This window comes from Cardiocondyla obscurior, linkage group LG07 (genome assembly GCF_019399895.1).
Source record: "Cardiocondyla obscurior isolate alpha-2009 linkage group LG07, Cobs3.1, whole genome shotgun sequence".
NCBI lineage: Eukaryota > Metazoa > Arthropoda > Insecta > Hymenoptera > Formicidae > Cardiocondyla > Cardiocondyla obscurior.
The window spans coordinates 8,977,604-9,001,054 of record NC_091870.1 but is presented as its reverse complement, the minus strand read 5'-3'; the positions used below and the strand labels follow the sequence as shown (position 1 = coordinate 9,001,054).

At 36.5% G+C, this 23,451-nt stretch overlaps 2 protein-coding genes across 10 annotated transcripts in view; one reads left to right on the top strand and one right to left on the bottom strand.

The window, feature by feature from the left end:
* The first annotated feature begins 24 nt into the window (after positions 1–24).
* Positions 25–5,068, top strand: Tms1 (serine incorporator TMS1). Of its 6 annotated transcripts, none has more exons than XM_070659539.1 (11): positions 25–258; positions 865–1,029; positions 1,094–1,278; positions 1,352–1,561; positions 1,642–1,726; positions 1,823–2,006; positions 2,086–2,286; positions 2,417–2,455; positions 2,998–3,148; positions 3,266–3,450; positions 3,545–5,068. In XM_070659539.1, the coding sequence occupies exons 1-10, from the start codon at positions 232–234 to the stop codon at positions 3,402–3,404; spliced, it is 1,386 nt and encodes a 461-aa protein (XP_070515640.1). In that variant the 5' UTR covers positions 25–231; the 3' UTR covers positions 3,405–3,450; positions 3,545–5,068. The 6 variants fall into 6 exon arrangements, with proteins under 6 accessions (XP_070515640.1, XP_070515638.1, XP_070515639.1 ...); XM_070659537.1 differs by having other exon boundaries at positions 2,986–3,148; positions 3,266–3,439; positions 3,543–5,068; XM_070659538.1 differs by having other exon boundaries at positions 2,986–3,148; positions 4,353–5,068.
* A 96-nt stretch (positions 5,069–5,164) lies between these two features.
* Positions 5,165–23,451, bottom strand: part of LOC139104202 (nose resistant to fluoxetine protein 6) — a 30,507-nt gene continuing 12,220 nt past the window's right edge. For 3 of the 4 annotated variants that reach the window (XM_070659527.1, XM_070659526.1, XM_070659528.1), the window contains 11 exons: positions 11,221–11,376; positions 10,193–10,413; positions 8,098–8,306; positions 7,625–7,880; positions 7,316–7,476; positions 7,074–7,242; positions 6,731–6,924; positions 6,427–6,556; positions 6,158–6,350; positions 5,927–6,072; positions 5,165–5,798 (listed from right to left, as the gene is read on the bottom strand). In XM_070659527.1, the coding sequence (XP_070515628.1) occupies positions 5,652–5,798; positions 5,927–6,072; positions 6,158–6,350; positions 6,427–6,556; positions 6,731–6,924; positions 7,074–7,242; positions 7,316–7,476; positions 7,625–7,880; positions 8,098–8,306; positions 10,193–10,413; position 11,221 (1,827 nt within the window). In that variant the 5' untranslated portion in view covers positions 11,222–11,376 and the 3' untranslated portion in view covers positions 5,165–5,651. Of the gene's footprint in view, positions 5,799–5,926; positions 6,073–6,157; positions 6,351–6,426; positions 6,557–6,730; positions 6,925–7,073; positions 7,243–7,315; positions 7,477–7,624; positions 7,881–8,097; positions 8,307–10,192; positions 10,414–11,220; positions 11,377–18,226; positions 18,972–23,451 lie in introns of those variants that run through there. The other variant, XM_070659525.1, reaches the window with a different exon arrangement.

Genomic DNA, 23,451 nt, shown 5'->3' with positions numbered 1-23,451 from the left:
CATGCGCCGCGGAATGGCGCATAGTGCTCTGACGTCGCGGTCAGCTGATGATTCTGAAGTTGTTCACGAGCGACGCGACGGTGTTAGTGCGTTTATTGTTGTCGCGCTTTCGTCCCCGTGGTACTTTTTCCGTTCTATTTTCGACCTCTTCCAGCTCTCGAGCTTATTCCAGCACTCCCGAGACAGCCTCTCGTTTTCCCTCGATAGCTAGGGCGACGAGAGAGTTTTACCATGGGTCTTGTGTGCTCGACGGCTCAGGTAAGGCAGCTCGCAGATAACGCGCATCTGACTCATCCTTCGCGAAAACGCAGATCTTTCCCCCTTCACTTTCCACGTTACTCACTTAATATGAGATTAACAATAGCGTTCCTTCGTGCTTCCTCGTTATGATATTTTGCGACATTTTGTTATAATCGCGACGCAGTTAAAATCCGCTGTTGATCTCTGTAACAGAAATTCGTATTCGTTTTATTACCATTGGGAACAAAGCATCTTAAATTTAATTTTTTTTTTTTTTTATGTAATTGTTCTGGGTTTAATTTAATTTTACTATGTATTGTACCTAATTTTACAGAGGGATGAGTAAACATTGAATAATGAATTAGTTGCTATATTTGTTGTTTGATTATACATATACACACATATGTATATATGTATATACATGTATCTAATATTGATTTTAATATATCTACAAAGAAACCATAATACATTAGCTATTTTTAAAGTTTTTCCTATAGTATGATAGAAATAATTTAATATACTTAAAATATAAGAATAAATTGTTTATAAAATGTTATTATATACTATATTAATTTATAAAATATTAAAAATTTTAATTCTATAATGCTTCCTTTTATTACATAGCTTGCATGCTTATGTGGAAGCACAGCATGCAGTTTTTGCTGTTCCCAATGTCCCTCCTGCAGAAACAGCACAAGCACTCGCATCATGTATGCGTTGCTCTTACTGCTGGGGACTATTGCTGCCTGTATCACTTTGGCTCCTGGTCTTCAAAACGCTCTTAAAAAGGTACATGATTAAAAATAATGTGAAATAATTAAAAAGATACTGATAATGTAATTTTTTTTAACAGGTTCCATTTTGTGCAAACAGTAGCAATTATGTTCCATCAGAAGTTACTCTTGATTGTCAATCTGCAGTTGGTTACTTAGCAGTGTACAGAATATGTTTTATTCTTGCATTGTACTTTTTCTTGATGTCAATAATAATGATCAGAGTGAAAAGTTCACGAGATCCACGGGCACCTATACAAAATGGGTAAATAAAATTTCTAAACACATTATTCCGCTGCGTTTAAAATTAATTTTTAACATTTATATGAAATTTTCAGTTTTTGGGCAATCAAGTACTTGTTAATAATCGGAGGGATCATTGGGGCTTTCTTTATCCCGGAAAGATCATTTGGATCTACTTGGATGTATTTTGGAATGCTGGGAGGTTTCCTATTTATAATTATTCAATTAATTTTAATCGTTGATTTTGCTCATTCTTGGGCAGATGCTTGGGTAGGAAATTATGAGGAAACCGAGTCGAAAGGATGGTAAAACTTATGTTTACTGTAATACAACTAGATAATTGTGAGACGATAATATTTTTGTTATTATATAAAATATTTTTTAGGTATGCCGCACTGCTATCCGCAACGTTTTTCAATTATGCCGTTGCTGTTGGCGCAGTAACGGCACTTTTCATATATTATACACATGTAAGATTATTAATCATACATCTTTAGTTTTAAAACAGATATTGAGAAAGTACAGAATATAATATATAATTCTTTATGTGTTTTTTTTATTTACAGGCAGACTCATGCGATGAAAACAAGTTTTTTATTTCGTTTAATTTAATTTTGTGTGTTATTACCAGTATCATATCAATATTACCGACTGTACAAGAACATCAGCCGCGATCTGGACTCCTTCAATCATCTGTGGTAACACTATATGTGGTATATTTAACATGGAGCGGTATATCGAACAGTCCAGGTAAAATATCAATGATTTATGACGGATACTATTAGTCAATAATTCATATCTTAATTTTAATTATTATTTAAACTTGCAGTTCGCGAATGTAATCCTGGTTTTATCCCCGGCCTTTCGAGTCATGATGTTGCTACACAAAATCGTGTTGCGTTCGATAAAGAGAGCATTATTGGACTTATAATATGGTTTAGTTGTGTTTTATACAGTTCTTTACGCACAGCATCCAAATCTTCGAAGATTACGATGTCCGAAAATGTACTAGTTCAAGATAATGGAGCTGGTAAATATTAATTGCATGTCATGTGTCTATAAAAGTGTGCTTTTTCTTTAAAAATTAAATATTTATAAGTTTTTTTTTTTAAGTATATTTATATCGAATTTTTCTGTAACAAACATCAATCTTTCTGTAGTCAGGAATGCGGGAGAGCAGGCTCTTATTGGCAATGAAGGTAGGCACACACTACTTTGTAAATTCATTTGTCATGAATCTTGTCATAATCATAATTTATTTTTTATTAATGATTTAATTTAATTAAGTATTGTTTCTTATTTTTGAAAATAAATACCTATATATTTATTTTTATAAACTAAAGTTACTGGATGATTTATATATAGACGCTATAAAATATTAATTTTATATTTATAATTATGAGATAACTAAATTTATTTTGTAGTTAGTGTGTGTTTATCTTTATTTCCTCTGCTTGTTACATTTATCAGAAATTTTACGACATAATTTGTATAATATAAGAATTAGTTCAGAATTATTGCAAACTAGTTTTTTTATAATTATAATACGTATACGTGATGAAATGCTAAATAACATCTGTATACTTATATTTTACAGCAGGTTATCAAAAACTTATGAAAATGATGCTTAATTTATTGTATTTGCAGCTTAGTAGTAACTTTTCTTTTTTTATTAGTTTGCTTTTATTCTTTTATTTCTGTTATTTCTCGTTTTCCTAAATTTAACCAGATTATACTACAGTAGAAGGACGTAATCCGGATGCAGAAAGTGGAAACGATGCCAAAGTTTGGGATAATGAAGAAGAAAAAGTGGCATATAACTGGAGTTTTTTCCATCTCATGTTTGCTCTTGCTACTTTATACGTTATGATGACGCTTACAAATTGGTACAAGTACGTATCTATAGTGTTGTAATGTTTAACTATTTTTAATATGCATTTATATTAAAATTTTATTAATATTTTAGTGATTTTTATATAAATTTTTTAATTATATTAATATTTTAATAGACCGAACTCTACTCTGGACACGTTAAATGCAAACAACGCTTCAATGTGGGTGAAAATTATTTCTTCGTGGATGTGTTTGGGTCTTTACGTATGGTCATTGTTGGCGCCTGTAATTTTCCCGAATAGAGATTTCTCTTAAACTCTCGAATCTTGGCTTGCAATAAATCAAGAAATCTGTTAAACAGGTATATATTTATGACACGATATTATGTGGTGTGGTATTACGATAGATAAACGTATATCTATGTTTTAATATAATTAAAAAATCTTATGTTACAGAAATTCTCTGCTTATAATCTAACATTAAAATGCTAATTATGATTATATTTAAGACAAACAGTACAATATGAAGTATTGCGTATAAAATTGATATATTCCTAAAACGTATATAGTCTGCAAACGCTTTTTCAATAATGATATATTTAACACAGATATGTGCAGAATGAACTGCATGTAATTTTAATTCAACTAAACTTCTGTTAATTAATTTTTAGATTACATGCAAAACAATTTAACTATCCATTTAAGAATGTGCTATTCCAAGAGACTAACAATTATATTGATATCGTATGCTTTGTATGTTACATGAATCAGTTTTATTAATACTATATATATAAATTAGATATGTAAAATTACGGTATATAAAGGTATGATAGGAAAATTACATACTTATATCTCTAATATGAAATTATTTAAAAAATTATTTTAACATCTATTCAATTTTTGTACTATGCAATATGTTGCATGTACTCGAATAATATTGCTGTACCACTGATGCATTTATGACTAGTTTATAATTGATAATTAACGCATTTGTATGCGTTATTGCAACATACATATGTATATGACGTATGTATGTATGTATGTATGTATTCCTATCAAACATGCGACTCTATTCATGTAATATGGCATAATTAAACATATTTGATGGTGCTGCTTATTAAAAGTAGTATTTAGAAATTATTTTGTTTAGAGGATGATTACAAGAACTTTTTATTTTATTAATTAACTTTAATGACATTTAATTTAGCCTTTTTTAATTATTATTAATTTTCTTTTAGTTATTATTTTATGCTTTTATTTTCAGCTAAAACAGCCTCAGTTTAGAGCTTTCTTGTAATATCATCTGCCTATTGCAAAACGTACGCAACTGCAATTAAAAAAAGAAGTTAATAAGAACTGATCTTGCAAATAAATACGCTAAATACGTAAGATTAGATTATTGTAATATGTGATAATTTTTTGCAATTCTATGATACACAGGAGATTATTTCTTAAAATATTTTTTCTGCGAAAAAATTATTCCTCGAAATAATTAACTAGTGAAATGTAACTGAAAGTTTATATCAAGAAATTGTCTTTTAATTAATCAATAACAAAGAAAATATTCTGTATAAGTATATTCTCCTACCAACATAGCTGTGTAAATATACTTATTACGAGCTACTGTAAGGAAGCTTTATATATCATTTATTTTAATTTTATAGACACATTTTACATAAAAAAAAGGGTTTTGTAACCATTATAAATGATTATATGACAAATACGTCAAGATTAGAACCGTTCTTTTTTTTTCAAGGCGTTTGGAACAATAGATATCAGTTAAATATTTTTTTTGTACCTACGTGTATTTATGTATATTGTCTTAAAAGAGTTTAAACGTTTATCTTACGCCTCATTATACTGTATCTTGCATGAAAATGAAGAAATGTACCTAAGTGAAATTAAATGTATGCTGTATTCCTTAAATAATATGTATGTAATGTATACGATTAAAGAACAGGACAGGAAAATTATATGAAATGTGTATTTAATGCTTTATTATTTTAATGCTTATATTATTATTACGTACCTTTTATATCTTCGATGTTTGGAGGAGAATAGGGATTAAAGCCTTTAATACTAGTACGTACGTATCTTAAATTATATATGATATTATATCGTTTGAATGTAGAAAGTAATATTCCTGTAAATTTTATTAAATAAACAAGAAACTAATATTTACAATTATTTTTATGGCCATTTGAAACTATATATAAGTGTAACAAATAATATTTTTGATTAAGCAGTGGAGTCGGTGGAGTCCGACGATTTTTCTAATAATTATTAGAAAAATAAGAATGTTATTTGTAACCACACTTACGTGCGTCTGCCATTAATTATTTTCCTATTTAGTAAAAATATTAATTAACTTTTAACAAAGAAGTTCGTCTCTCGATTTTTTTCTTCTTGATATGTTACATCCTATGAAAATTTGTCTATGCACGTTATACATTAATTATTAAAAGTTTAATTTAAAATACGCTATGTACAAAGCTGTAGACAAGCGACTGTAATTAATTATAAGTTAAAATATATTTGGTCGTAATCAAAAGTGGAATTAAAACTATTCCACTTTGGACGACTTTTTAATATTCTCTTTTAACGCTGGTTTTTTAAATATATAATTTTTAATATTTTGAAACGGCATGTCAAATAAAAGTGTGAGGACTATCGACATGAAGAAAATCCATCCCATTTCTTTTATATTTAACTGAAACACAGATTATATGTTCAAAACAATTAGTAAGTGTCGCAATTAAATCAACTGTTCATAATCGGATAAGTAAGGTGGACAAAATTAAATATAACGTTTACGTCTGCTTTCAGGATGAGACTTACCATTATTTTGAAAAACTCGAAGGTTTCCGCCGTGCGGGTTTGCCCAACGTTGTAAAAAAATATCGGGAATTGCGTCAAATAAATGGCATAGCTGATCCTCGTGGTGATGAGAAATCCTCGCCAAGAGGCTAGTCTGTGCAGGAATCCTGCGAAAAAAACAATGCGGCGCAATCAACGTGTGCGCGATAATATTAAAAAATAATATTAAATAATAATATAATAAAAAATTACCATTTGAATTGCCGGTATGCTGCGTTATTGTAATCCATAGGAAGAGGGCGCACCAACCGATGGGGGCGAACGCGTTGTACACGGCGGCATGGATCGGGTTGTACACGTAGTCTATGGAGCCCATTTTGGAGGGACCGATGAAAGCCGCGGCGAACATCAAGCTGCACACGGTCCAGCCTGTGTAAAGAGCTGTCTGGAAACGTTCTAGATTAGTGTGTTTGCCGAAAGTATCGCGAATCGCGTAAAGTAATTAGTGCGACGCCACTCACTGCGCCGAACTTGAAGTCCTTAGGTACGTTGCGCAACAAATAGCCCGCGAAGACCCCGATAATGTAAACAGTCAGTCTGTGCGACGGCAGCGTATAGGAATAATCCGCGGTGTCGAACAGCTGCCTTATCCTGGGCGAAAACGAGACGTAAGTAACACGTAATTGAAATTGATCTCTCGACTTCGTCAGCGGGTGCATAAGGGTGTCATTCGCGTTTCGGACTTTTGAAAGACTCTCGGACATAACCTATTGAAAATTCTGTCGCGCCCGCTGAAGGGGTTAACGCGACGCTTGATTTACTTACGACGTGCCGTAATATACGTAATTGTTAAGGTCTTTAACGTATGTGACGTAGAATCTCAATATCGTAGATATCGAAGCTACTATGGCGAGCACAATGGCGCCCATCTTCGGCCTTTTGTACAGGAGTAATACCATCAGAGGTGAAATGGCGAACAATTGCGTGTCTATTCCTACGTGGTGCGTGTGCGTGAGACACTGAAAGTGGAAAAAAGATCGTTCATCTCTCGACAGGACTGGCAGGAAAGTTGGACGCGTCGAAGGAAGGTTGGTAATATTTTAAATTAAATTAAATATTAATTAAAAAAATTTATTTCGCAATGATTTCTTGCACGCGTCTCACTTACCATATTTTCGAATCCAAAGTAATTGTGAATAAATAAGAAATTCCTCCACCATGTTCTCTTGCAGATTTCTGCATGGTTCGTCACCACCAGCGGCCACTGTGGTCCAGATCCGATGTACGGCATAATGTAAGTACAAAAAAGTATTAACGCACCTAACGTCGGTACTAGTCTGAAACAAAGATTATCTGTGAGGAGCACAGTCTTCCGTTTCTATTTATTTGATCGAGACACACTTAGGATACCTTAACAAGCGCGATAAATATTCGTTCTTGACATCTAGAGCTCCGGTTCTTTTCAATCTACCTACGAACGAGTATGTCGTTAACAAACCAGATAGCATGATAAACGGATCGGTATACAGACTGGCTGCTCTTCCTATGACAGTCCACGGTTTACCTAAAAACTAAGTCAAAAGATTAGGATTTATTTCCAAGCCATTTTTCACGTAAATCGCTATGATAAAATTATAATTAGAAAAGTTAATTTGCGAAGGAAATATTGTCCATAATTTTTAGAGTAATCTGTTTATGGGAAAATAATTTATACTATACCTCGCCCATGTAAGTTCGATTCACGTAAGGGATGAAAAATACAGCCATACTCTTGTGAGCTGTGAGTAGTAGAACACTGTTTAAGAATCGAATGCCGTGGAGCGCCGCTATGTCACCCTGCGGTCTTTCCAACGAGAATAGTTTAAGAACGTTGCGTTTCAGAGAGAACGATAGAAGTAATTCGCTAGCCGGTATTTTGCAATGATCGTAGTACGCGGCTACGAAAGTCAGCACAAACACAGTGACGAAAAGAAGACTGAAAAAAGAAACGTGAAAATAATTTCATTAATTCCAAGTGATTCGATTCACCTTTCGATTTAGTCAATCATTTTTTTTTAACAATGCAGTAAATGCTTTTTTTAAAAATGTAGAAAATTATAGGGAATCGGAACAGTCCACGGGTGGGTTAACTTTTTTTTTATTTCGCAATATGCATGCTTGATGTGACTCCACTAGACATAATATAGCTTTACCTAGTTGCGATAGTCGCATTTGACGGAACGAATTCTTTTTTCACTTGGCACATGTTCTGGTCCACTTGCAGCGAGATTTTCAGACCGGTCTGAGCCGTGTACTTTGAAATTGCATGTTGGAGGGAGGCTTTCACGTCTTGGGCTGTGCATGACGCGGGGGTGCATATGGCCCAATTCACGCTGCTAAAGCGCGGCACTCTGTGACCGGGCTGAAAACAAATCTATCTATAACGATCTTGCCATCCGCGACATTGCATTATGGATGAAACTCGGATTACGTTGACAAAAATTAATTAGTTCTGCAGACGCAACCGCAGACGTCGTACATACATTATTAATTAACGAACGATAGAAATTTTGCGAACAAAAGTTGACAAATTACGTTCTTGGAAATTACTATAGAGTTTTTTTTTTTTTTTCATAAAAGTGTCATAGAATTAATTTTGCCATGCAATTTTTCATTTATCTTCTTTCTTCATGCAGACAGTGCTCGTTAAAAAATTACCATTAAAAATAAGTATTTATAACAGGCTGAAAAATAATGTAAAAGATCGACAACGTCATTTATGGGAACATTAGGGAAACTCGTCACTTATTCTGATTATGCGTGGCGGACGCGATAACAGGATGTTTTTTTTTTTTTTTTTTTTTTTTCCTTTGACTCTTCCGCGAGATCTTTTAATAAGTTATCCTTGTGACAGAGAGGTATTTTAATTCACTCGTCGCGCAGGTGCTTTTGAAAGTGGACGTTTGCGGAAGTCTGTTAAAGACATTTGATTGTGGGAGATGAGCAGAAAAGACACTTTATAAATTATGTTTCTATGATTTCCGTGAAGGCGGAACAAGCGATTCAAGAGGTAATTAATGCATTTGGCCAGTCAGGTAACAATAACTAATACTCTTGGGCTTTGCAGTGAGCTAATAATACATCGAGTGATAAACATTAGCATTAATCCGACATACGATACGCAACATTAGAAGATCGCTCTAACCAGGCACGTGGCATCTTCCCGCCTGCTATTATTACGTAATAGAACTATCGATATCTAAGCAAGGCAGATTTCCCGCGTGATTCACCAATCCACATTCTTTCGCGTTTTATTTCACGCTTATATAGAGGCCTCAATTAAGATCGCTATTTTTTTTCCCCGCTGCTACATTGAATTATGAAACGTTGAGAATGAAAAATAACGCGATTTTTTTTTCCTCGTACAATGGTTCGAAATAAGTTAATTTTTATCACGTCTTGATCCGGGAATTCACGTGACTATGTATAATATCGCGATGTTTCTGCGATGTGCGTGCATTTGACATACTTAAAAAACAGACAACTGCGTAAAAAAAAAATACTTGAGCAAGAAATATTTAATTAAATCTCCGAGTAAACGTTAGCAATTATTTTTAATTTCAATCTACAGATAATTAAAATATTTTTGAGAAATTTAATTCAAGTATTTATCGCGAATATTTGTTAAACGTTACATTATTTTTACTTCTATTTTATTTGATACATTTGTTCATTGACATCCGGTCGTTGATATCCTTCGGCTTCGTAAATTTACATAAATCGTGGACACAAAATTCGTACGCTTGCTGCATGTTGAACCAAGTTAAGATTAAACGTACGACGATCGCTAGTTCATTAAAATGCAGGCAGCATTTTTTTTTGCAGGGAAATACCGGTATGTAAATATGTTTTATTTCGAGAGCTTGGATTCTTACGTTCGGCTATACGTATAGTTACTTTATTCCACGTGAATCTCAATAACTTTGTCGCTTTTTAACCGATAAAGATACCGCAATCTGTAAAAGAATAACGGTATTTTCGTGAAGTAATCTCGATTGAAGTATCGTTCGTGGATGAGTTGCCTGCAGTTATCATATATTATCGTATTTTCGCATCATTGGAGGCTACCCAGTAAACGGTAACCGATTTAAACACACGATTTTTGATATCCTACGTGCCGTAGCGGCCGGTTGTTTCACCCGCGAACGTGAGATATCGCGATAAGATGCGGTGATTGATTGCGAGAGGATCAATCACGTCGGTGCCGCGCGGTTCATCGCGAAAACGCGTGATTAGGCGTGTACTTACGTCGGTTAGGTTGCTGCGAAACGCATAATGCGAATGTAGCAGGCGGTGCAGGTACTTGAGATCTGACCGAGATTGGTCGATATCCAATTGCAAATATGCCAGACAGTATTGCCCGCGAATGCCATCCTTGCCTTCGACACCGACGCATTCGTCGAAATCGCCGAATTGATTAACGTTACCGCTTAGGAGGCCGGAAGGCACTTTCGCGGTGGCATCGTACACTGAAACGTCAAACGTGATCGATATTATGAATTTAGAAAGAAGGAGCTTCGACCGAGTATCTATTTCGCCTGTTGCATCAAGCGAACTCTTGCAATAAGAAAAAAAAATTTAACTGCAATAACCATACTATCGCCGTGGTACTAATAATAAAAATAATCTCCGTACAACTTTTTCGTAAAATATAAAGCAATGCACGCTTCGGTGACCGTTCAAAAATATGCAAGGTGAATACGAACGAAAAAGAAATAAGTTTGGATCCGACAATGACCGTTTTATTCCGAAGCCATTGCCAAATATCTCGTGCCGCATACAGAACAGCGTGCGACATTAATATTCGTCTACGAGCGAATTCGATCTACCGTTGACTCGTTCTCACAGCAGTTTATAGAAGATCATTAAGAACAAAACTTGTTTGCCGTTATTTTTAGTTCCTTCGCGTCCAACGGTCGATGTATTATGCACGTTCTAAATTTGGTTTTCTCAATCGTTTCATGAGAAAAAAAAAATTAATTCTTACCAAAGAACTCGTCGGAACGACTCTTCCACAATCCGTCTGGCATTATGTAGCTTCGGATTACCCGGAGAAAATTTATACTAAGAATTATTATGGTGTCACAGTAGTTGTAGACTAGCAAGGAGTTACGAGATTAACTGTACTATGGCGAGCTATTGTCTAATATAGCATTTAAGCTTATAATTCCAGGATGACCCACAGCTACCGTGACACCGTAGCAATTCCTAGTTTAAATGTCTAGTTTAAAACTCCGTTTTCGTGCCGTCGAAATTTATAGGCAATTCGAACTTACTTTGAAGCGCCCAGAGAGTGAACTTGGCGAGCTCCTCGTGAAAGATGTCCGCGTGTCGTTTGCATTCCACGCTGACGTCCCCCGCGCCGGGATCGTAAGGCGGTAGGATCTGTAGCAATCTGCGTGCCTCGAAATCGATCTTCTCGGAGAAGTGATCTGGAAAAGAAAAACGAAAAAATGTTATTAAAGTTCTAAATTCCGAGGGATTTCGCGTTAGTCGCGTATTAAGGAAATTTATTTTTTTTTACGCGCGCGAAAGCAATGGAAATTTTTGAAAACGAAAGGACCTCTCGGTCCTCGCTGCCTCTCCCTCGCAAATTGGTACATCGGCGGGAGGATTCACGTAAATCGCACGAGCACCGGCTACGTGACTCGTATTCAAACACGAGCGAGGAATTTTATCGATGTAAAAAGTCACGCTCGCCTGACATTGACATGATAATGCGAGAAAGCTATTAAGATACCTCCCGGTGCGTCGGTTCGCAATACCTGGCTCGTTGACGTAACCTGGGACCAAACGGAAGCGAAATTTTGGCTTAAGGTCGACGTACGAGCTATTTGCTTATATCAATCGCTATACGAATTAATTAATTGAGTTCTATTTCTAATACGAATTAATTAATTGAGTTCTATTTCTTGTGCGATAAAATTTGTATTTTAATAACCGGATTGAAAGCTCGTAAACGAGCTAATAGTGTAGACAAATTGCATAATCTCGTGAAATACGTAAGGTCGTTAATCTATTACGAAATAAAGCTATGACTTCATAAAATCACGAATGCCGTAGGTCAAGATATATATTTAAATTTAAATCTCGAGGATAATTTTTAGATTAACTCAACGTTGAATTCATACGTGAACGTGAATGAGGAAGAACAGGAATTTCTGATAGCATTCTTATAAATTTAATTCCTAAAACTATTATTATTAATTAATATAATCGAGTCGGTGATATTATTTTTATAATTGCGATTTTATTTTTTGTAATTACGGTGATATTCTTAAGTTCATCGTGAAATAACAAAAAAATTATGACCCGGATCCAATAAAATGATAAGTCGACGGCGTAACTTTCCCACAACTGAGCTATCGGCAAGCTTGAACGGAATAAATTGAGTTTTAAAGGCATAGATGCGTACAACGTTATAGAAAGTGGCGACATGTGTCGTTGCGTGGATATCGCGATTGCATCACAGGTGCACTATAGATTCTACCTTAACCAAACGCTCGCACTTTAATCTGACAACGCAATATCTCGTCGGCAGAGTACCCGTGTGAATTTTTTACTTTTCCGAGGCATAATATTTGTCTAGTTTTATTGCGACTGTCAATGGTTGATTACCGAGCTCGCGCGGCTTCGTCTTTTCACGGCCGGCGGACAATCGACCCGGTTCTTATTTTTATATTTTATTGTTTCACCGAGATTTTCTCGCGGCACCGTGTGGCAATCGAACTGACAAACGGAGCCGGATGTCCACGTAGAGCGCGAACGTCGTCGATGATGTCGAAATCGGGACAGCGGTCTCCGCGCGAACAGAATCACTTAGCGTCGCGGTTTAGTACGGTCGATCGGCTGTGGCAACCCATCGCATAAAATGTGACGCTCATAGGTGTACCGCGAGCACAAGAGCGATTCGTCGTTTTATACCGTATTAGCTCACTGGCGAGAAATCCGGCGCAAGAATCTTGCGTTAAGATCCATGCAGGTGCAACCGAATCTCCGCTCGTGGGTCACGCTTAAGTGGGCCAGCGCGTGATAATGAAATGATTGACGTTACTTATGCAAGACGACGAGTTTCGGTGAGGCCCCGGAGTCGAACCGGTTCGGCCCCATAAACCAGACAGAATGTCATATCGACAGAAGGTCCTGTAATATTTCTAATGATCGCGTACGAGGCATTCAGTAATTGGAACTCGCTCTTGAGCAAAAGAATCCCCTATTATACGCGCGAGCACGAAATCGCATTACGAAACGCAATAATGATCGGCGGTGTCAACCTATCGTGTAAATATCGTTACATCTACGCTGCGATTTACGGCATCTTGTTGTGCAGGCAATTAGCGCGGTGAGGAAAATTAGATGCGTATCTGTATATCTTCATTAGCTTCTCATCAAACACGCTCATTGCCAACCGAGCTGCCATTGATTTTATTTATTTGAGAACGAACGAGAAAACGAGATAAAAGGAGACGATAAAAAACGTAATAAGTTAATAACTTGTCGTCGATTTTATTTTTCTCAGAGGAAAGAAAACGCGCAATAAGTCATAATAATTTCTTTAATATTGTAAAAAAGTCGCTTAATATTTAGCAAGTTTTAATTTCATCTTTGTTTTATTCGTTAGCATACTGGATGTTGTTATTAGAATTAAAAAAAATTGTCTTTTAATTACATCACTTCGTTGCTGGAAGTAATATTAAAATATATTCCATGTTCTTTGAAATAAACCATTCAGTATCCGTAAAAAATTTGATAACTCATACATCAATACGTGTGACGATAAGATCCTAAAAGAGCTCGCTTGAAAACGCTCACTGCGGTGAAACAATAAATCTATTCGCATTAATAAGTGTTGAGAAAAGCGGTAATGTCGGCTATAAACGTCGGTATCTTATACCGCGGAATGTCCATAACCGATTCCACGTTGCGAAATGTTATGTAGATATTGAACGATCTCTTCCTTCCCTTTTTCCCCCGCGGTTATATTGCAAATGTATACGTTTTACACAAATATGTCTTTGTTTATTCGTCACACGCAATTTCACACGTTGGCCGTACAATAAGCGAGCATTCCACCGAAATCGAATGCGTTACGGCAAGGACTTTCTACCGAAAGCGATCAATGCACAAAGCATCAAGGTGTTTCTTTTCTTTTCTTTTTTTTTTTTTTTCTTGTATTCGTTTCTCGTTTCGGTATTTTGTAGAAATTTTACGTTCTCAATCTTTTGACATATTTTAAATGTCGCGTTTACGGAATTAATGTTATTTATCAATAAAAATATATTTTAAATGCCGCCGAGCGGTGTTTACTTGAAATCTCATATCTAACACGCGTTCAATTATAAATTACATTTATTTTATTTCAATAACATATTACTATTAATGTAAGATAATTAATTGCTAACTAATGTATTTTCTGAACTTTAATCATCTCGAGAATAGAAGCACTTAAGAAATAACTCTAAGAAAATCGCGATACCTTTAAGTAACTTACATTCATAAAACTCGAGTCTCGTTACTCTCGCGTTTTAAGTAACATCTTGACATTTTTTTCTTCCTACAAAACTCTGATAGATTTGCATCACCAGCCGATTAATTTCGACAGAGGCTACGTGTTGCAAGGGCAACACTTATACGATACGTTACGTCACTCCGACGAATTCGTACGGCTCCTTTGATGATCTTAGAGATTTCTAAATATAACTGTATAAAACAACGTTGCATTAGACAGACTTTCTAAATCACCGAAATAGAATGCGACGATATGGCTGCGCCGAATATACGTTCTGTAGATTAATGTAGCTGACCTTCCGTCGAGAGATTATTATATCACCTAGCTCATTACATCTACAAGTTCCCAAGATCTTTATCTCTCTCAAGGACGCTTTTCCCTAGGCTAGCTCACAAATTCGAATTCGAATTATGACGTAAAGCTCTGACGCAAGACAGATGCAAGTGACGAGAGTTCAGTTTAGCGAGGGTTACAGCTTTCACCCGAAATGTTTACCGCGCGCAATAACGATGTGTTTAGCAAATCTTTTCGCGTTGGCAAGACACTCGTCGCTTCAAGTATCGTTACAGATCACGTACGTCCGACGATAATGACCCTGAACCATTGAACGCTACCGCATTCCCGACCTTCCATCGGTCCACAATGCTGCATACCACACGCGTTCATGTATTTCAACATGCGATAATATTTACTTTCTGCTTCCGAAGGAGCCGCGAGCCGTGTAGCAATCCGCGGTGAAATTCGACGGCACGCCTCGATCAATGACGTGTGATTAATGACGTGGCGGCGAAGTTCAATCGCTTTCGAACTTTCATCGGTGGACACTTTCATTATAATTCATTTCCTAACTGCATTTGTAATAGTTCCCTTAAGAGAAGAATTTTCGGACATGCTTTAATTCTATAACAATTTGACGTATTATCTATTTATTCTCGTCACTGACGATGGACGATTCGGGGGAGGATTTAGAAAGTATAATATGTATGAGGTTGATATGTTAAACATCAATTAATAATCTGCGGAAATTATCAGCGGAAACCGGTTCCAAAAACTTTGTATAAGCCGGTGCTCTTGAAATTGATTTATAATACATGCGAGGATGAATTATATTTTTGCGAAAATGTTAACGAGGGAATATATGTCGAGGTGATCGAAATAGCACATGCATTTTTAATTAAATTTTCTATTTAATTTTTCCAAGTTTTACTTTTGAACTTGCTTATATTTCGTATTATTAATAAGGCTAAAAGTCTATTTAAAATGACAGCCTTCGACAGAGATTTTAATTGTGTTTTATTAGAATGTTTTCTTTTTTGTGTCTATGTGGCTTATACTTGTCATTGCAAAAAATTTAACTACAACATTTATGCGATATCATACGCGAACCATTTTTTATAGCTAACTTCCTATGGAAGTATAATTTACATAATCTGCATAATTTTTCAATAACGAGAACATTGAAGGATTTAATGAGAGATATAAGCGATATAAATGATAGAAAAAGTTTGACCTAAATTGTAAAACATATAATTAACTATATGTCAATTTCTTAATATTTAAATAAACATGAGTTTATATCTCGCTAATTTCCACGCGTCTAACGAACGTGCTTTAAGGAATTTATGAACAATCTTCCTATGATTAAATTCCAAATTTTAGTTAAAAAATTTTAGTCTGCAAATCAGTATTTGTTTAACGAACATAACGGACATTGTGCTTATAATGACTCACATGCTTAATAAAGCGGTGCGTAACATGAAATTACACGCGTTCTGCCACGTGCAAATAATACTACCGGGTAATTATTTGATGTCGTAGATAGTTAAAGGCTGAATCAATTAAAAAACGTTATAACTTCAGCTTATTTGTTATAATGGAACAGTAAGCGGTAGTTCGATATATCTGACAAGCTTATTAGCGTTGCAGCAAAAAAGCTTTTCAAAATAGTAAAATAATCGCGTAAAACGTTATGCTAGTTATTATAAAAACGTGACAGATAAAAAAATCAAGAAAACGGTAGTATTTCGCACCAAGTTCATTGATGCTATTTTTTAGTTAATTTAAAATATTCCCTCGTTACGTTGAACGAAATAAGAATTCATATTGAAGGTGCGAAGCGTTTGTTTTACACGTCAATTCAGTTGTACAAATACATTGTAGTCCCTTGAACTGTACGTTCTCGAATAGCGCAGTGGTTTACTAATGCTTTTACATTAAAAGTATGCCGAAATGTCGACATACCTTTCGTGAGGTGATTTTCTACATTGTAATCTTTAAGACTTTTGTTATGTCACGGCGTTCTGCAGTCACGTTCACCGGTGCATCGACGCATAATACGTACGAAACCTTCGCTACAAGTCGTTCCTGCACATCGCGCGTGTTGAAATATAGGAATCGTTTTCGTCTTTTTCATAAACTCTTATCCGTTTTCTAAATTCTCTTAATAATAGCCAAAATTTCGGTCGTTAAATACATCCACGTGTACTTATATACGACTTAATATGCTAAAAAGCAAAAGAGGTTGATTGAGTTATAAATTAATACTTTCTTGTTATTGAAATTAAGAACTACGTGGATTAAAGCTGACTCGGAAGAAATTCCCTTTTAAAATCCCGCACATGGAACGCGTTACAAGTATCGTATGACATAATTAAGGCCAAAACGTTTTCTGCAGACGCGTGCATTCTTTGTCTGCCGTTCGACTGAAATACTTTCACAAAGAAATTCCCACCCAGATGTGCACCTCTTATATTGTAACGTAGAAATTACAATGTACAATTTACGGTTGAATTACAGGCGCGTTCGCCGGCGAGTGCGTTAGTTAAGAGCCGAAATAATTTTTTTTTTTTTTAAAGTACGACGACAGGGTTAAAGTAGTGTAGCGTAGACATTCTCGGAATCGTAAGACGGCGGGCAGATATTCCGAATCTTTCTTTACGTGCCTGTGAATCAACGTGATCGGCATCCGCGCGCGTACGGTACGCGTTCAGAATGAAAATTCCGCGCGCGGCCTTCGATTTATAAAAGTGCAGCGCGCCGGCTACTCGTTTTCTTTAGACACGATAGTGAAATTAGTATCCACGGATCGTACCGGTGTACCGAGACGTCGTGCAGGCTCTCGAAGCATCGCTTCGTCGTCGTAAATTTTGACGAACCATCGGCGTCAATTGTCGCAGCAACTCGAAAGACGTGGGTGTTTGCTTCATTCCGCGTGCTCGATCAAAGGTTAACAGCATTTTGTTAATTACGAGAGGCGGCGCGAAGACGCGAATTTCGATTACCTCAAGTGGATTTTACAATTAACGGTCTGATGTTTAAAAGATGAAGCCTAGCCGATTGCAGCTTATCGATACGTCCGGGTTTGAAATTATTTACGCGATCGCTCCGCGACTGCGGGCCGCTCCGTTAAAAAATGCATCGGAAAATCAGTTTGTTTACTCTCTCGGTCATTTAATTTGAGCACTTGCTTATATCAGCGAAGATTTAAAACGCTGCACTTGCGTAAACAATTACGCGTATTGATTAGCGGGGCTGAAAAAAAACTGTTAGCGGCTTTTTCGCGCGGCGTATGAATAAAGCATGAATAATCCTCTCGCCTCTTGACATTTCGCGTTAATCTTTGCAAAGTACAATCCTTACGAAACAACGATTAAATAATGAGGAAACGTCGGTCAGTCCAGCTGGACTAAATTTCGCAAATTTCTTGCGAAATCCCACGAAAGTACTCTACTGTTATTCACGTAAGAACCCTGCAATTCTACAGTATCGCTTACCATAGTGCGGATTCGTGTGATGCACTTCCGGCCTTTCTTCACTCCACACGTCTTTCTCGGCGTCGATCGTGTAATTACCGAGGCTGCTGATGAGCTCGACGAAAGTGAAGTTCTTAGTTGTGTCGGTCTTGTTGCGCGCAAGCACATGGAGTATAGCCTCCTCCTCAAAGGTGCCGAGCCCGCCGGAGGATGTCAAGACTTCCACCGGCGACTCGCCGCGCGACAAAGCTACCAGACCGAAAATTGTCCAGATTCTCACAAACGTTCCCATTTCGCCCGTCCGGTGAGCCGAGGTATTTCGCGCGGGAGTATCCCGGACGTCTTTAAACTTTTTCCCCGTCGCGAATCCAGGCTCCTTTCCGGAGTTCGACCCGCAGAACGACCAACCGTAGATTACGTTCGCGTTTGCGCGATCGTCATCGGTAATGCTTCGCCGCTAACTCCAGAAATTTCGCAACACGAAAATTTTCTCTCGAGGAAGCAGAGCTCGGGCTCAATCGTTGGTCGAAGAAAAAAAAATTGTATATACCGAATGTACCCACGGTCTTTAAATTATCCGGCTGTTCGAACGCGAGCTTTACGAGTGATCGCGACTCGATCGTGGAACGACCAAGTCACCTGTGCCACCTTACTGATAGGGAGGCCGAGAAGAGGGGTGAGTGCAATACCTCGCACACGCTCATCGTTTTCTCCCACTCTTTCGTCCCGAGGACCTCGCGTCAAAAACAAAAATGAATAAGTCGAATGCGTAAAACTATGTGAACAAGTTGTTTACTGTTTGACGGAACACGTGTCAACAATTGAGGAAGCGAGACACTAATTATGAAATGTTACGAGTAAAATTGTGGACGAGTCGAATCAAGCCGATTTATTAAAATATTATCTCGTCGAGAACAGGCGTTGAAAGTTAGTAATTTAATTGGATAAATTGTTAGGTCCGTGGGTGTTTAATTTTTTTTTTTTTTTTTTGGAAGAAAATTGTACTTCAATAAAATTAATTACCCACAGTTTAGCAATACTTATCGATGCAATTATAGATCTAAGTTGAAAAGAAGTCGATTTTTTCCGCGTTTTAAGAAATAGTGCGCGCTCAAAAGCGCACGCGAAAGAGTCGAAAGAACGATGAGCTCCCCGGTGCGAGAAAGAAAATTGCAACATATAATATTTGACGCTCAGAGCAGTTACACGGAAAATTTATGTAAGAATGAGTCGCAGTTTGTAAACTGCTCAGGCTGCCGATGAAAGGGAAAATTACGCCGCTGCGTCACGTTACATTATAGAATTGTAGGAGTGCCGCTTGTCCCATCGTAACGAGGTGTCGTTGCAACAAAGACACATTTAGATTCGATATTGTTCTATGTCGCGCCAATTGATTAGGATTCGACAGCGGTTTCGTGTGGTCATTCATAAGCGGGACGGTGCTGACGGCTTGAGATCAGTTTGCAATTAAAGTTATCCTTGGGGCATTCCGTTGCCGTCTTTGTTAACCGAACACATTTTCTGTTAACAGTTACGGCCTTGAAAAGCAAAGATTACTATCGAAGTCTGACACCGTTTCATTATGTAAGACACGAGAAACAAAAGAAGAAGTTCCATTCGTTTGTAATTTTTCAAATGGGAAAAAAAAACGAAAAACTGGTCGCGCCGTGAAACTATTTCGCGATAAGAGGTTTTCCATTTTCCATCTCGTAAAATAGTATCTATATTTGATAAAAGCCAGGCGCGGTAAGAAGATTATTTCTGTCAACGTGATATCGCGCGAAATACGTTGCTTTTCGCTGTTCACCAATCGCACGGGGATATTGTAGTTTAGTATTTTATTTGTTGTCGCGAAAATTTTGCTGACGCAAACAACAGTTTATAATGAGGGAATGCAAATTGCGGCTGATTTATATTAAGCGAAAAGCGGCGTTATACAATTTTTTTTGCTTTTTTTTTTTCCTTGCTCGATTTCTTCCGGTTTAGTTTATATGTTTGCCTTGCTTTCGATGGGTATAATTATTTGAGTATAATATGAAGTTGATATACATGTGTGCGCAATCTAATTATCATCGTATAAGAAACTATATCGCAATTCTTTCGTAATAATCGGATTGTCGTGGCTTGGTCATTCTTACGTTAGAAATTATTGTATGCAAAATTTTATCGTGCATTGCGGAATGCGTACGCTGAAAGTACCGAGTGTCCCTCGGCTGTAAAAAGATTCTGGCCGAACGAAAAAGTGTCCTTGAAGGCAAACGACTTTGTGGCCTTGGGATGTTGCGTGTCGGGTGTTTGACCCGGTGGTTGAAGCCAAAGGGTCTCTCGATTCACTGAATAAAGTGGATCTCCTTGATAGGACTGTTTTATCTTAATTTGGATAATTGCGCGTTCAAGTTCAAGTTCTGGTTTCATAATTTTTTTCAGCTCAACCAAGCTTCCGATTATCTCGAAAGAAATGCAATACGCGTGACGTAGCGATACTCGGCCGTTTATTAAATGACAACTCGAAAGCGTTTTTTTTCTACATTTATATACATGCCCCGTATCTTTTGTCTAATCATAACGGTGTAAGCTTTGCTAATTTGAAAGTCTAATTAACTCTCGACACGTGTCCTTGCCGTACAATGTAATGCATTTGCTGACATTTTCAAGATATTGTAATTTAATTCAAGATATGGTAACTCGGGTAACTCATTTGTAAAATTTCTCATAATTGCAGTTTATTGTTTAGTTACTAATGAGGTGATTATATTATCCTTTTACTTATTCCATGAAATAACAGTTGCGACAATTCAGAATTAAATTTTTACATTTTGCACATTCTACTATATGCGTTATACAAAATTGTTTTAAATATTACAATTTTTTTATTTTATATTTGATATTAGAAATATGTTAACAATTTATTATTAATATTCTTATTACATTAACGGTTTTATTTATTAATATTAACGAAAGATTTAATGGAATTATATTATCGAGCCTCGCATTCGCTAAATACTTCATTCAAATCAAATCAATTCAAGGTTTGTGCACATTGCGCGAGGTTCTACGCACTTAGCTTATACAAAACAATTTAACGGTGTCATACGCATGCACGTATGTGTAATCGTAGCTCGAGCACTCTTCTAGACACACGTGAATTCGTAATAATGACACCAGGTCGGGAACTCTCACGTTGCATTTCTTACGACGTTCTTGTTGCAACATTATAGCAACATTTATTATGCTATTGGTATTTCGTCGATTAGAAATATCTGTTGTATTTTATTTAAAAAGAAGATGTTACTTAAAGAAACGAGATCGTAGTTCTATGCCGAAAATTATTAAATGTTAAACAGTTTTCTTTAACGAAGTAGAAGCAAGAGTAAACCACATGATTAAAACTACATTATTCATAATTTCCCCTCAGTAAATTTTTATTTAATTTTATTTTTAAACCTAGCAAATGTTTTATAAATTCTTATTTTTTTATAAAAAAAAATTTTCTTACAAATTTAAAGTTTGAAAATGTATTCTATATTTTACAAGTCATAAAATTTTTTATTTTAGTCCGGATGTTTCGATTGCATTTATCAGATGTGGTAGCTTATGACGTTGTTGTAATTTTATTTCATGGAATCATTACGAATCGGAAGGTAAAAATAATATATATATTTACGTAGGCGGATCGCGTGACACATTACGTCAATCATGAGCCGGTGCGAATTGACAAACGAGTCTCGTACGGGGCTAAACTCGCACTTTACTTCCGCCGTATCACGATTCTTTTTAACAGCTGCAACAGGCGGTCCTGCTTTGTTATCATAGCGTGTAATTCCCTCTTCTCGCCGCGATTCTCGTTACATCACGTCGATTTATTTCAAGTAAAGACATTAGCGTGATTGTGATTACACTATTAATTCAATTATGCCATTAATAGAAATCGCCGAGCGCCAAGGATTTTTTCATAAACGGAGATTACTCTGCGCCTCTGGCGGGAAAACGTTTATCCTGAGTAAAGACCGCTTTGTATTATTAATCTATTATGCATATTAAGTAAATTATGGAAATTAAATTAATTTATAGGCGGATAAATATAATATATAAGTAATTTAATTTTATAGTTCTTTTGCGTAAATTTATTTGCGTAAATTATAAAGATTGCTTTACTTACGTTTCGCGTTAATAAAATCTCTTGTTTCATCAAGTTCCCCGATTCGGAGATTAATAGTACGAAAGCGGTGCGCGTCTCGCTCGGCTTATCTTGCTATTCAGTTCATCCCACTTAGCTTATCACGTTCTAGCGCCGTAAGGAATATTTAAACGAAAGAAAAATCTGTTTGTCGGTCAACGGTTCGCGGTACGCGCGCCGATTACGCGCCGGCACCGGAAAAAAGAAAGTGAAAATATTTCAATCGACGTAACGTGTTTCACCAACGTCACTCATTAAAATGAAAGGCCTCGTCGCTTCGCGCAAGGCGCGCAAACAGAACAAACGTGTTGTTGAACTTCGCGGTCGGACTCTAATAAAACACGAAAAAAGGAAAAAAAAAAAAAGAAAGAAAGAAGAAGAACCGAGACAGCCATTCGACCGCGAGACCCTCGATGAAGAGATTGACGGCGGGATGCTGCAAGCAGTTTGCCACAAACACGCGTGTCGGCGGCTGTTTATGGCCTCTTTCTCTTTCAACTTTTTTTTTTTTTTTTCCTGTCTCTCGTGGTTTCGACATTACCGTGACGTCACGAGGTTACGACCGGCGTCCTATTTTTTTTTATCCCCGCGATGAGATTACGAGGTGTTCCGATTCTAAGTCGTCACGGGAATTGGAATGCGATTCACGGATGCGGGTCGAATTTTTGCGTGGGCGACGTTACACAAATCTCGCGTGAGATCGGAAGAAATTTCACTGGGGAATTTGCATTCGACGAACGTAAGCGTCGTAGCGAGAAACACAAAGGGACGTCTCGTCTCATATCCGACGCGCGAAAGCAATTGCTTTTTATTCGCCTTGTGCAGAGAATGACGCAATATTGGTATTTAATGCTTTTAAAGAAGCGCTTAAAGAGTCTCTTTGTTGAGAGCGATTTTCCCAGCTTATATACATGTTGCGATTTAATAATAAAAAATGAGAGAAGTTCCGAAAATGTTGGTAAAGATACTCGGGATTCTCTAAGCCCTAAGGGAATTTAATGATAATTTTTTACAATATAATTAATTATAATTTAATGTTTAAATTAAAGCGGCAAATAAAGAAAAGGAA

Bases quoted from the DNA above. Each gene is read 5' to 3' on its own strand.
- Tms1 (XM_070659537.1), top strand. From the start codon at position 232: ATGGGTCTTGTGTGCTCGACGGCTCAG. The intron at 259-864 runs GTAAGGCAGCTC...TTTATTACATAG, and splicing joins TTGTGTGCTCGACGGCTCAG to CTTGCATGCTTATGTGGAAG. The intron at 1,727-1,822 runs GTAAGATTATTA...TTTTATTTACAG, and splicing joins TTTTCATATATTATACACAT to GCAGACTCATGCGATGAAAA.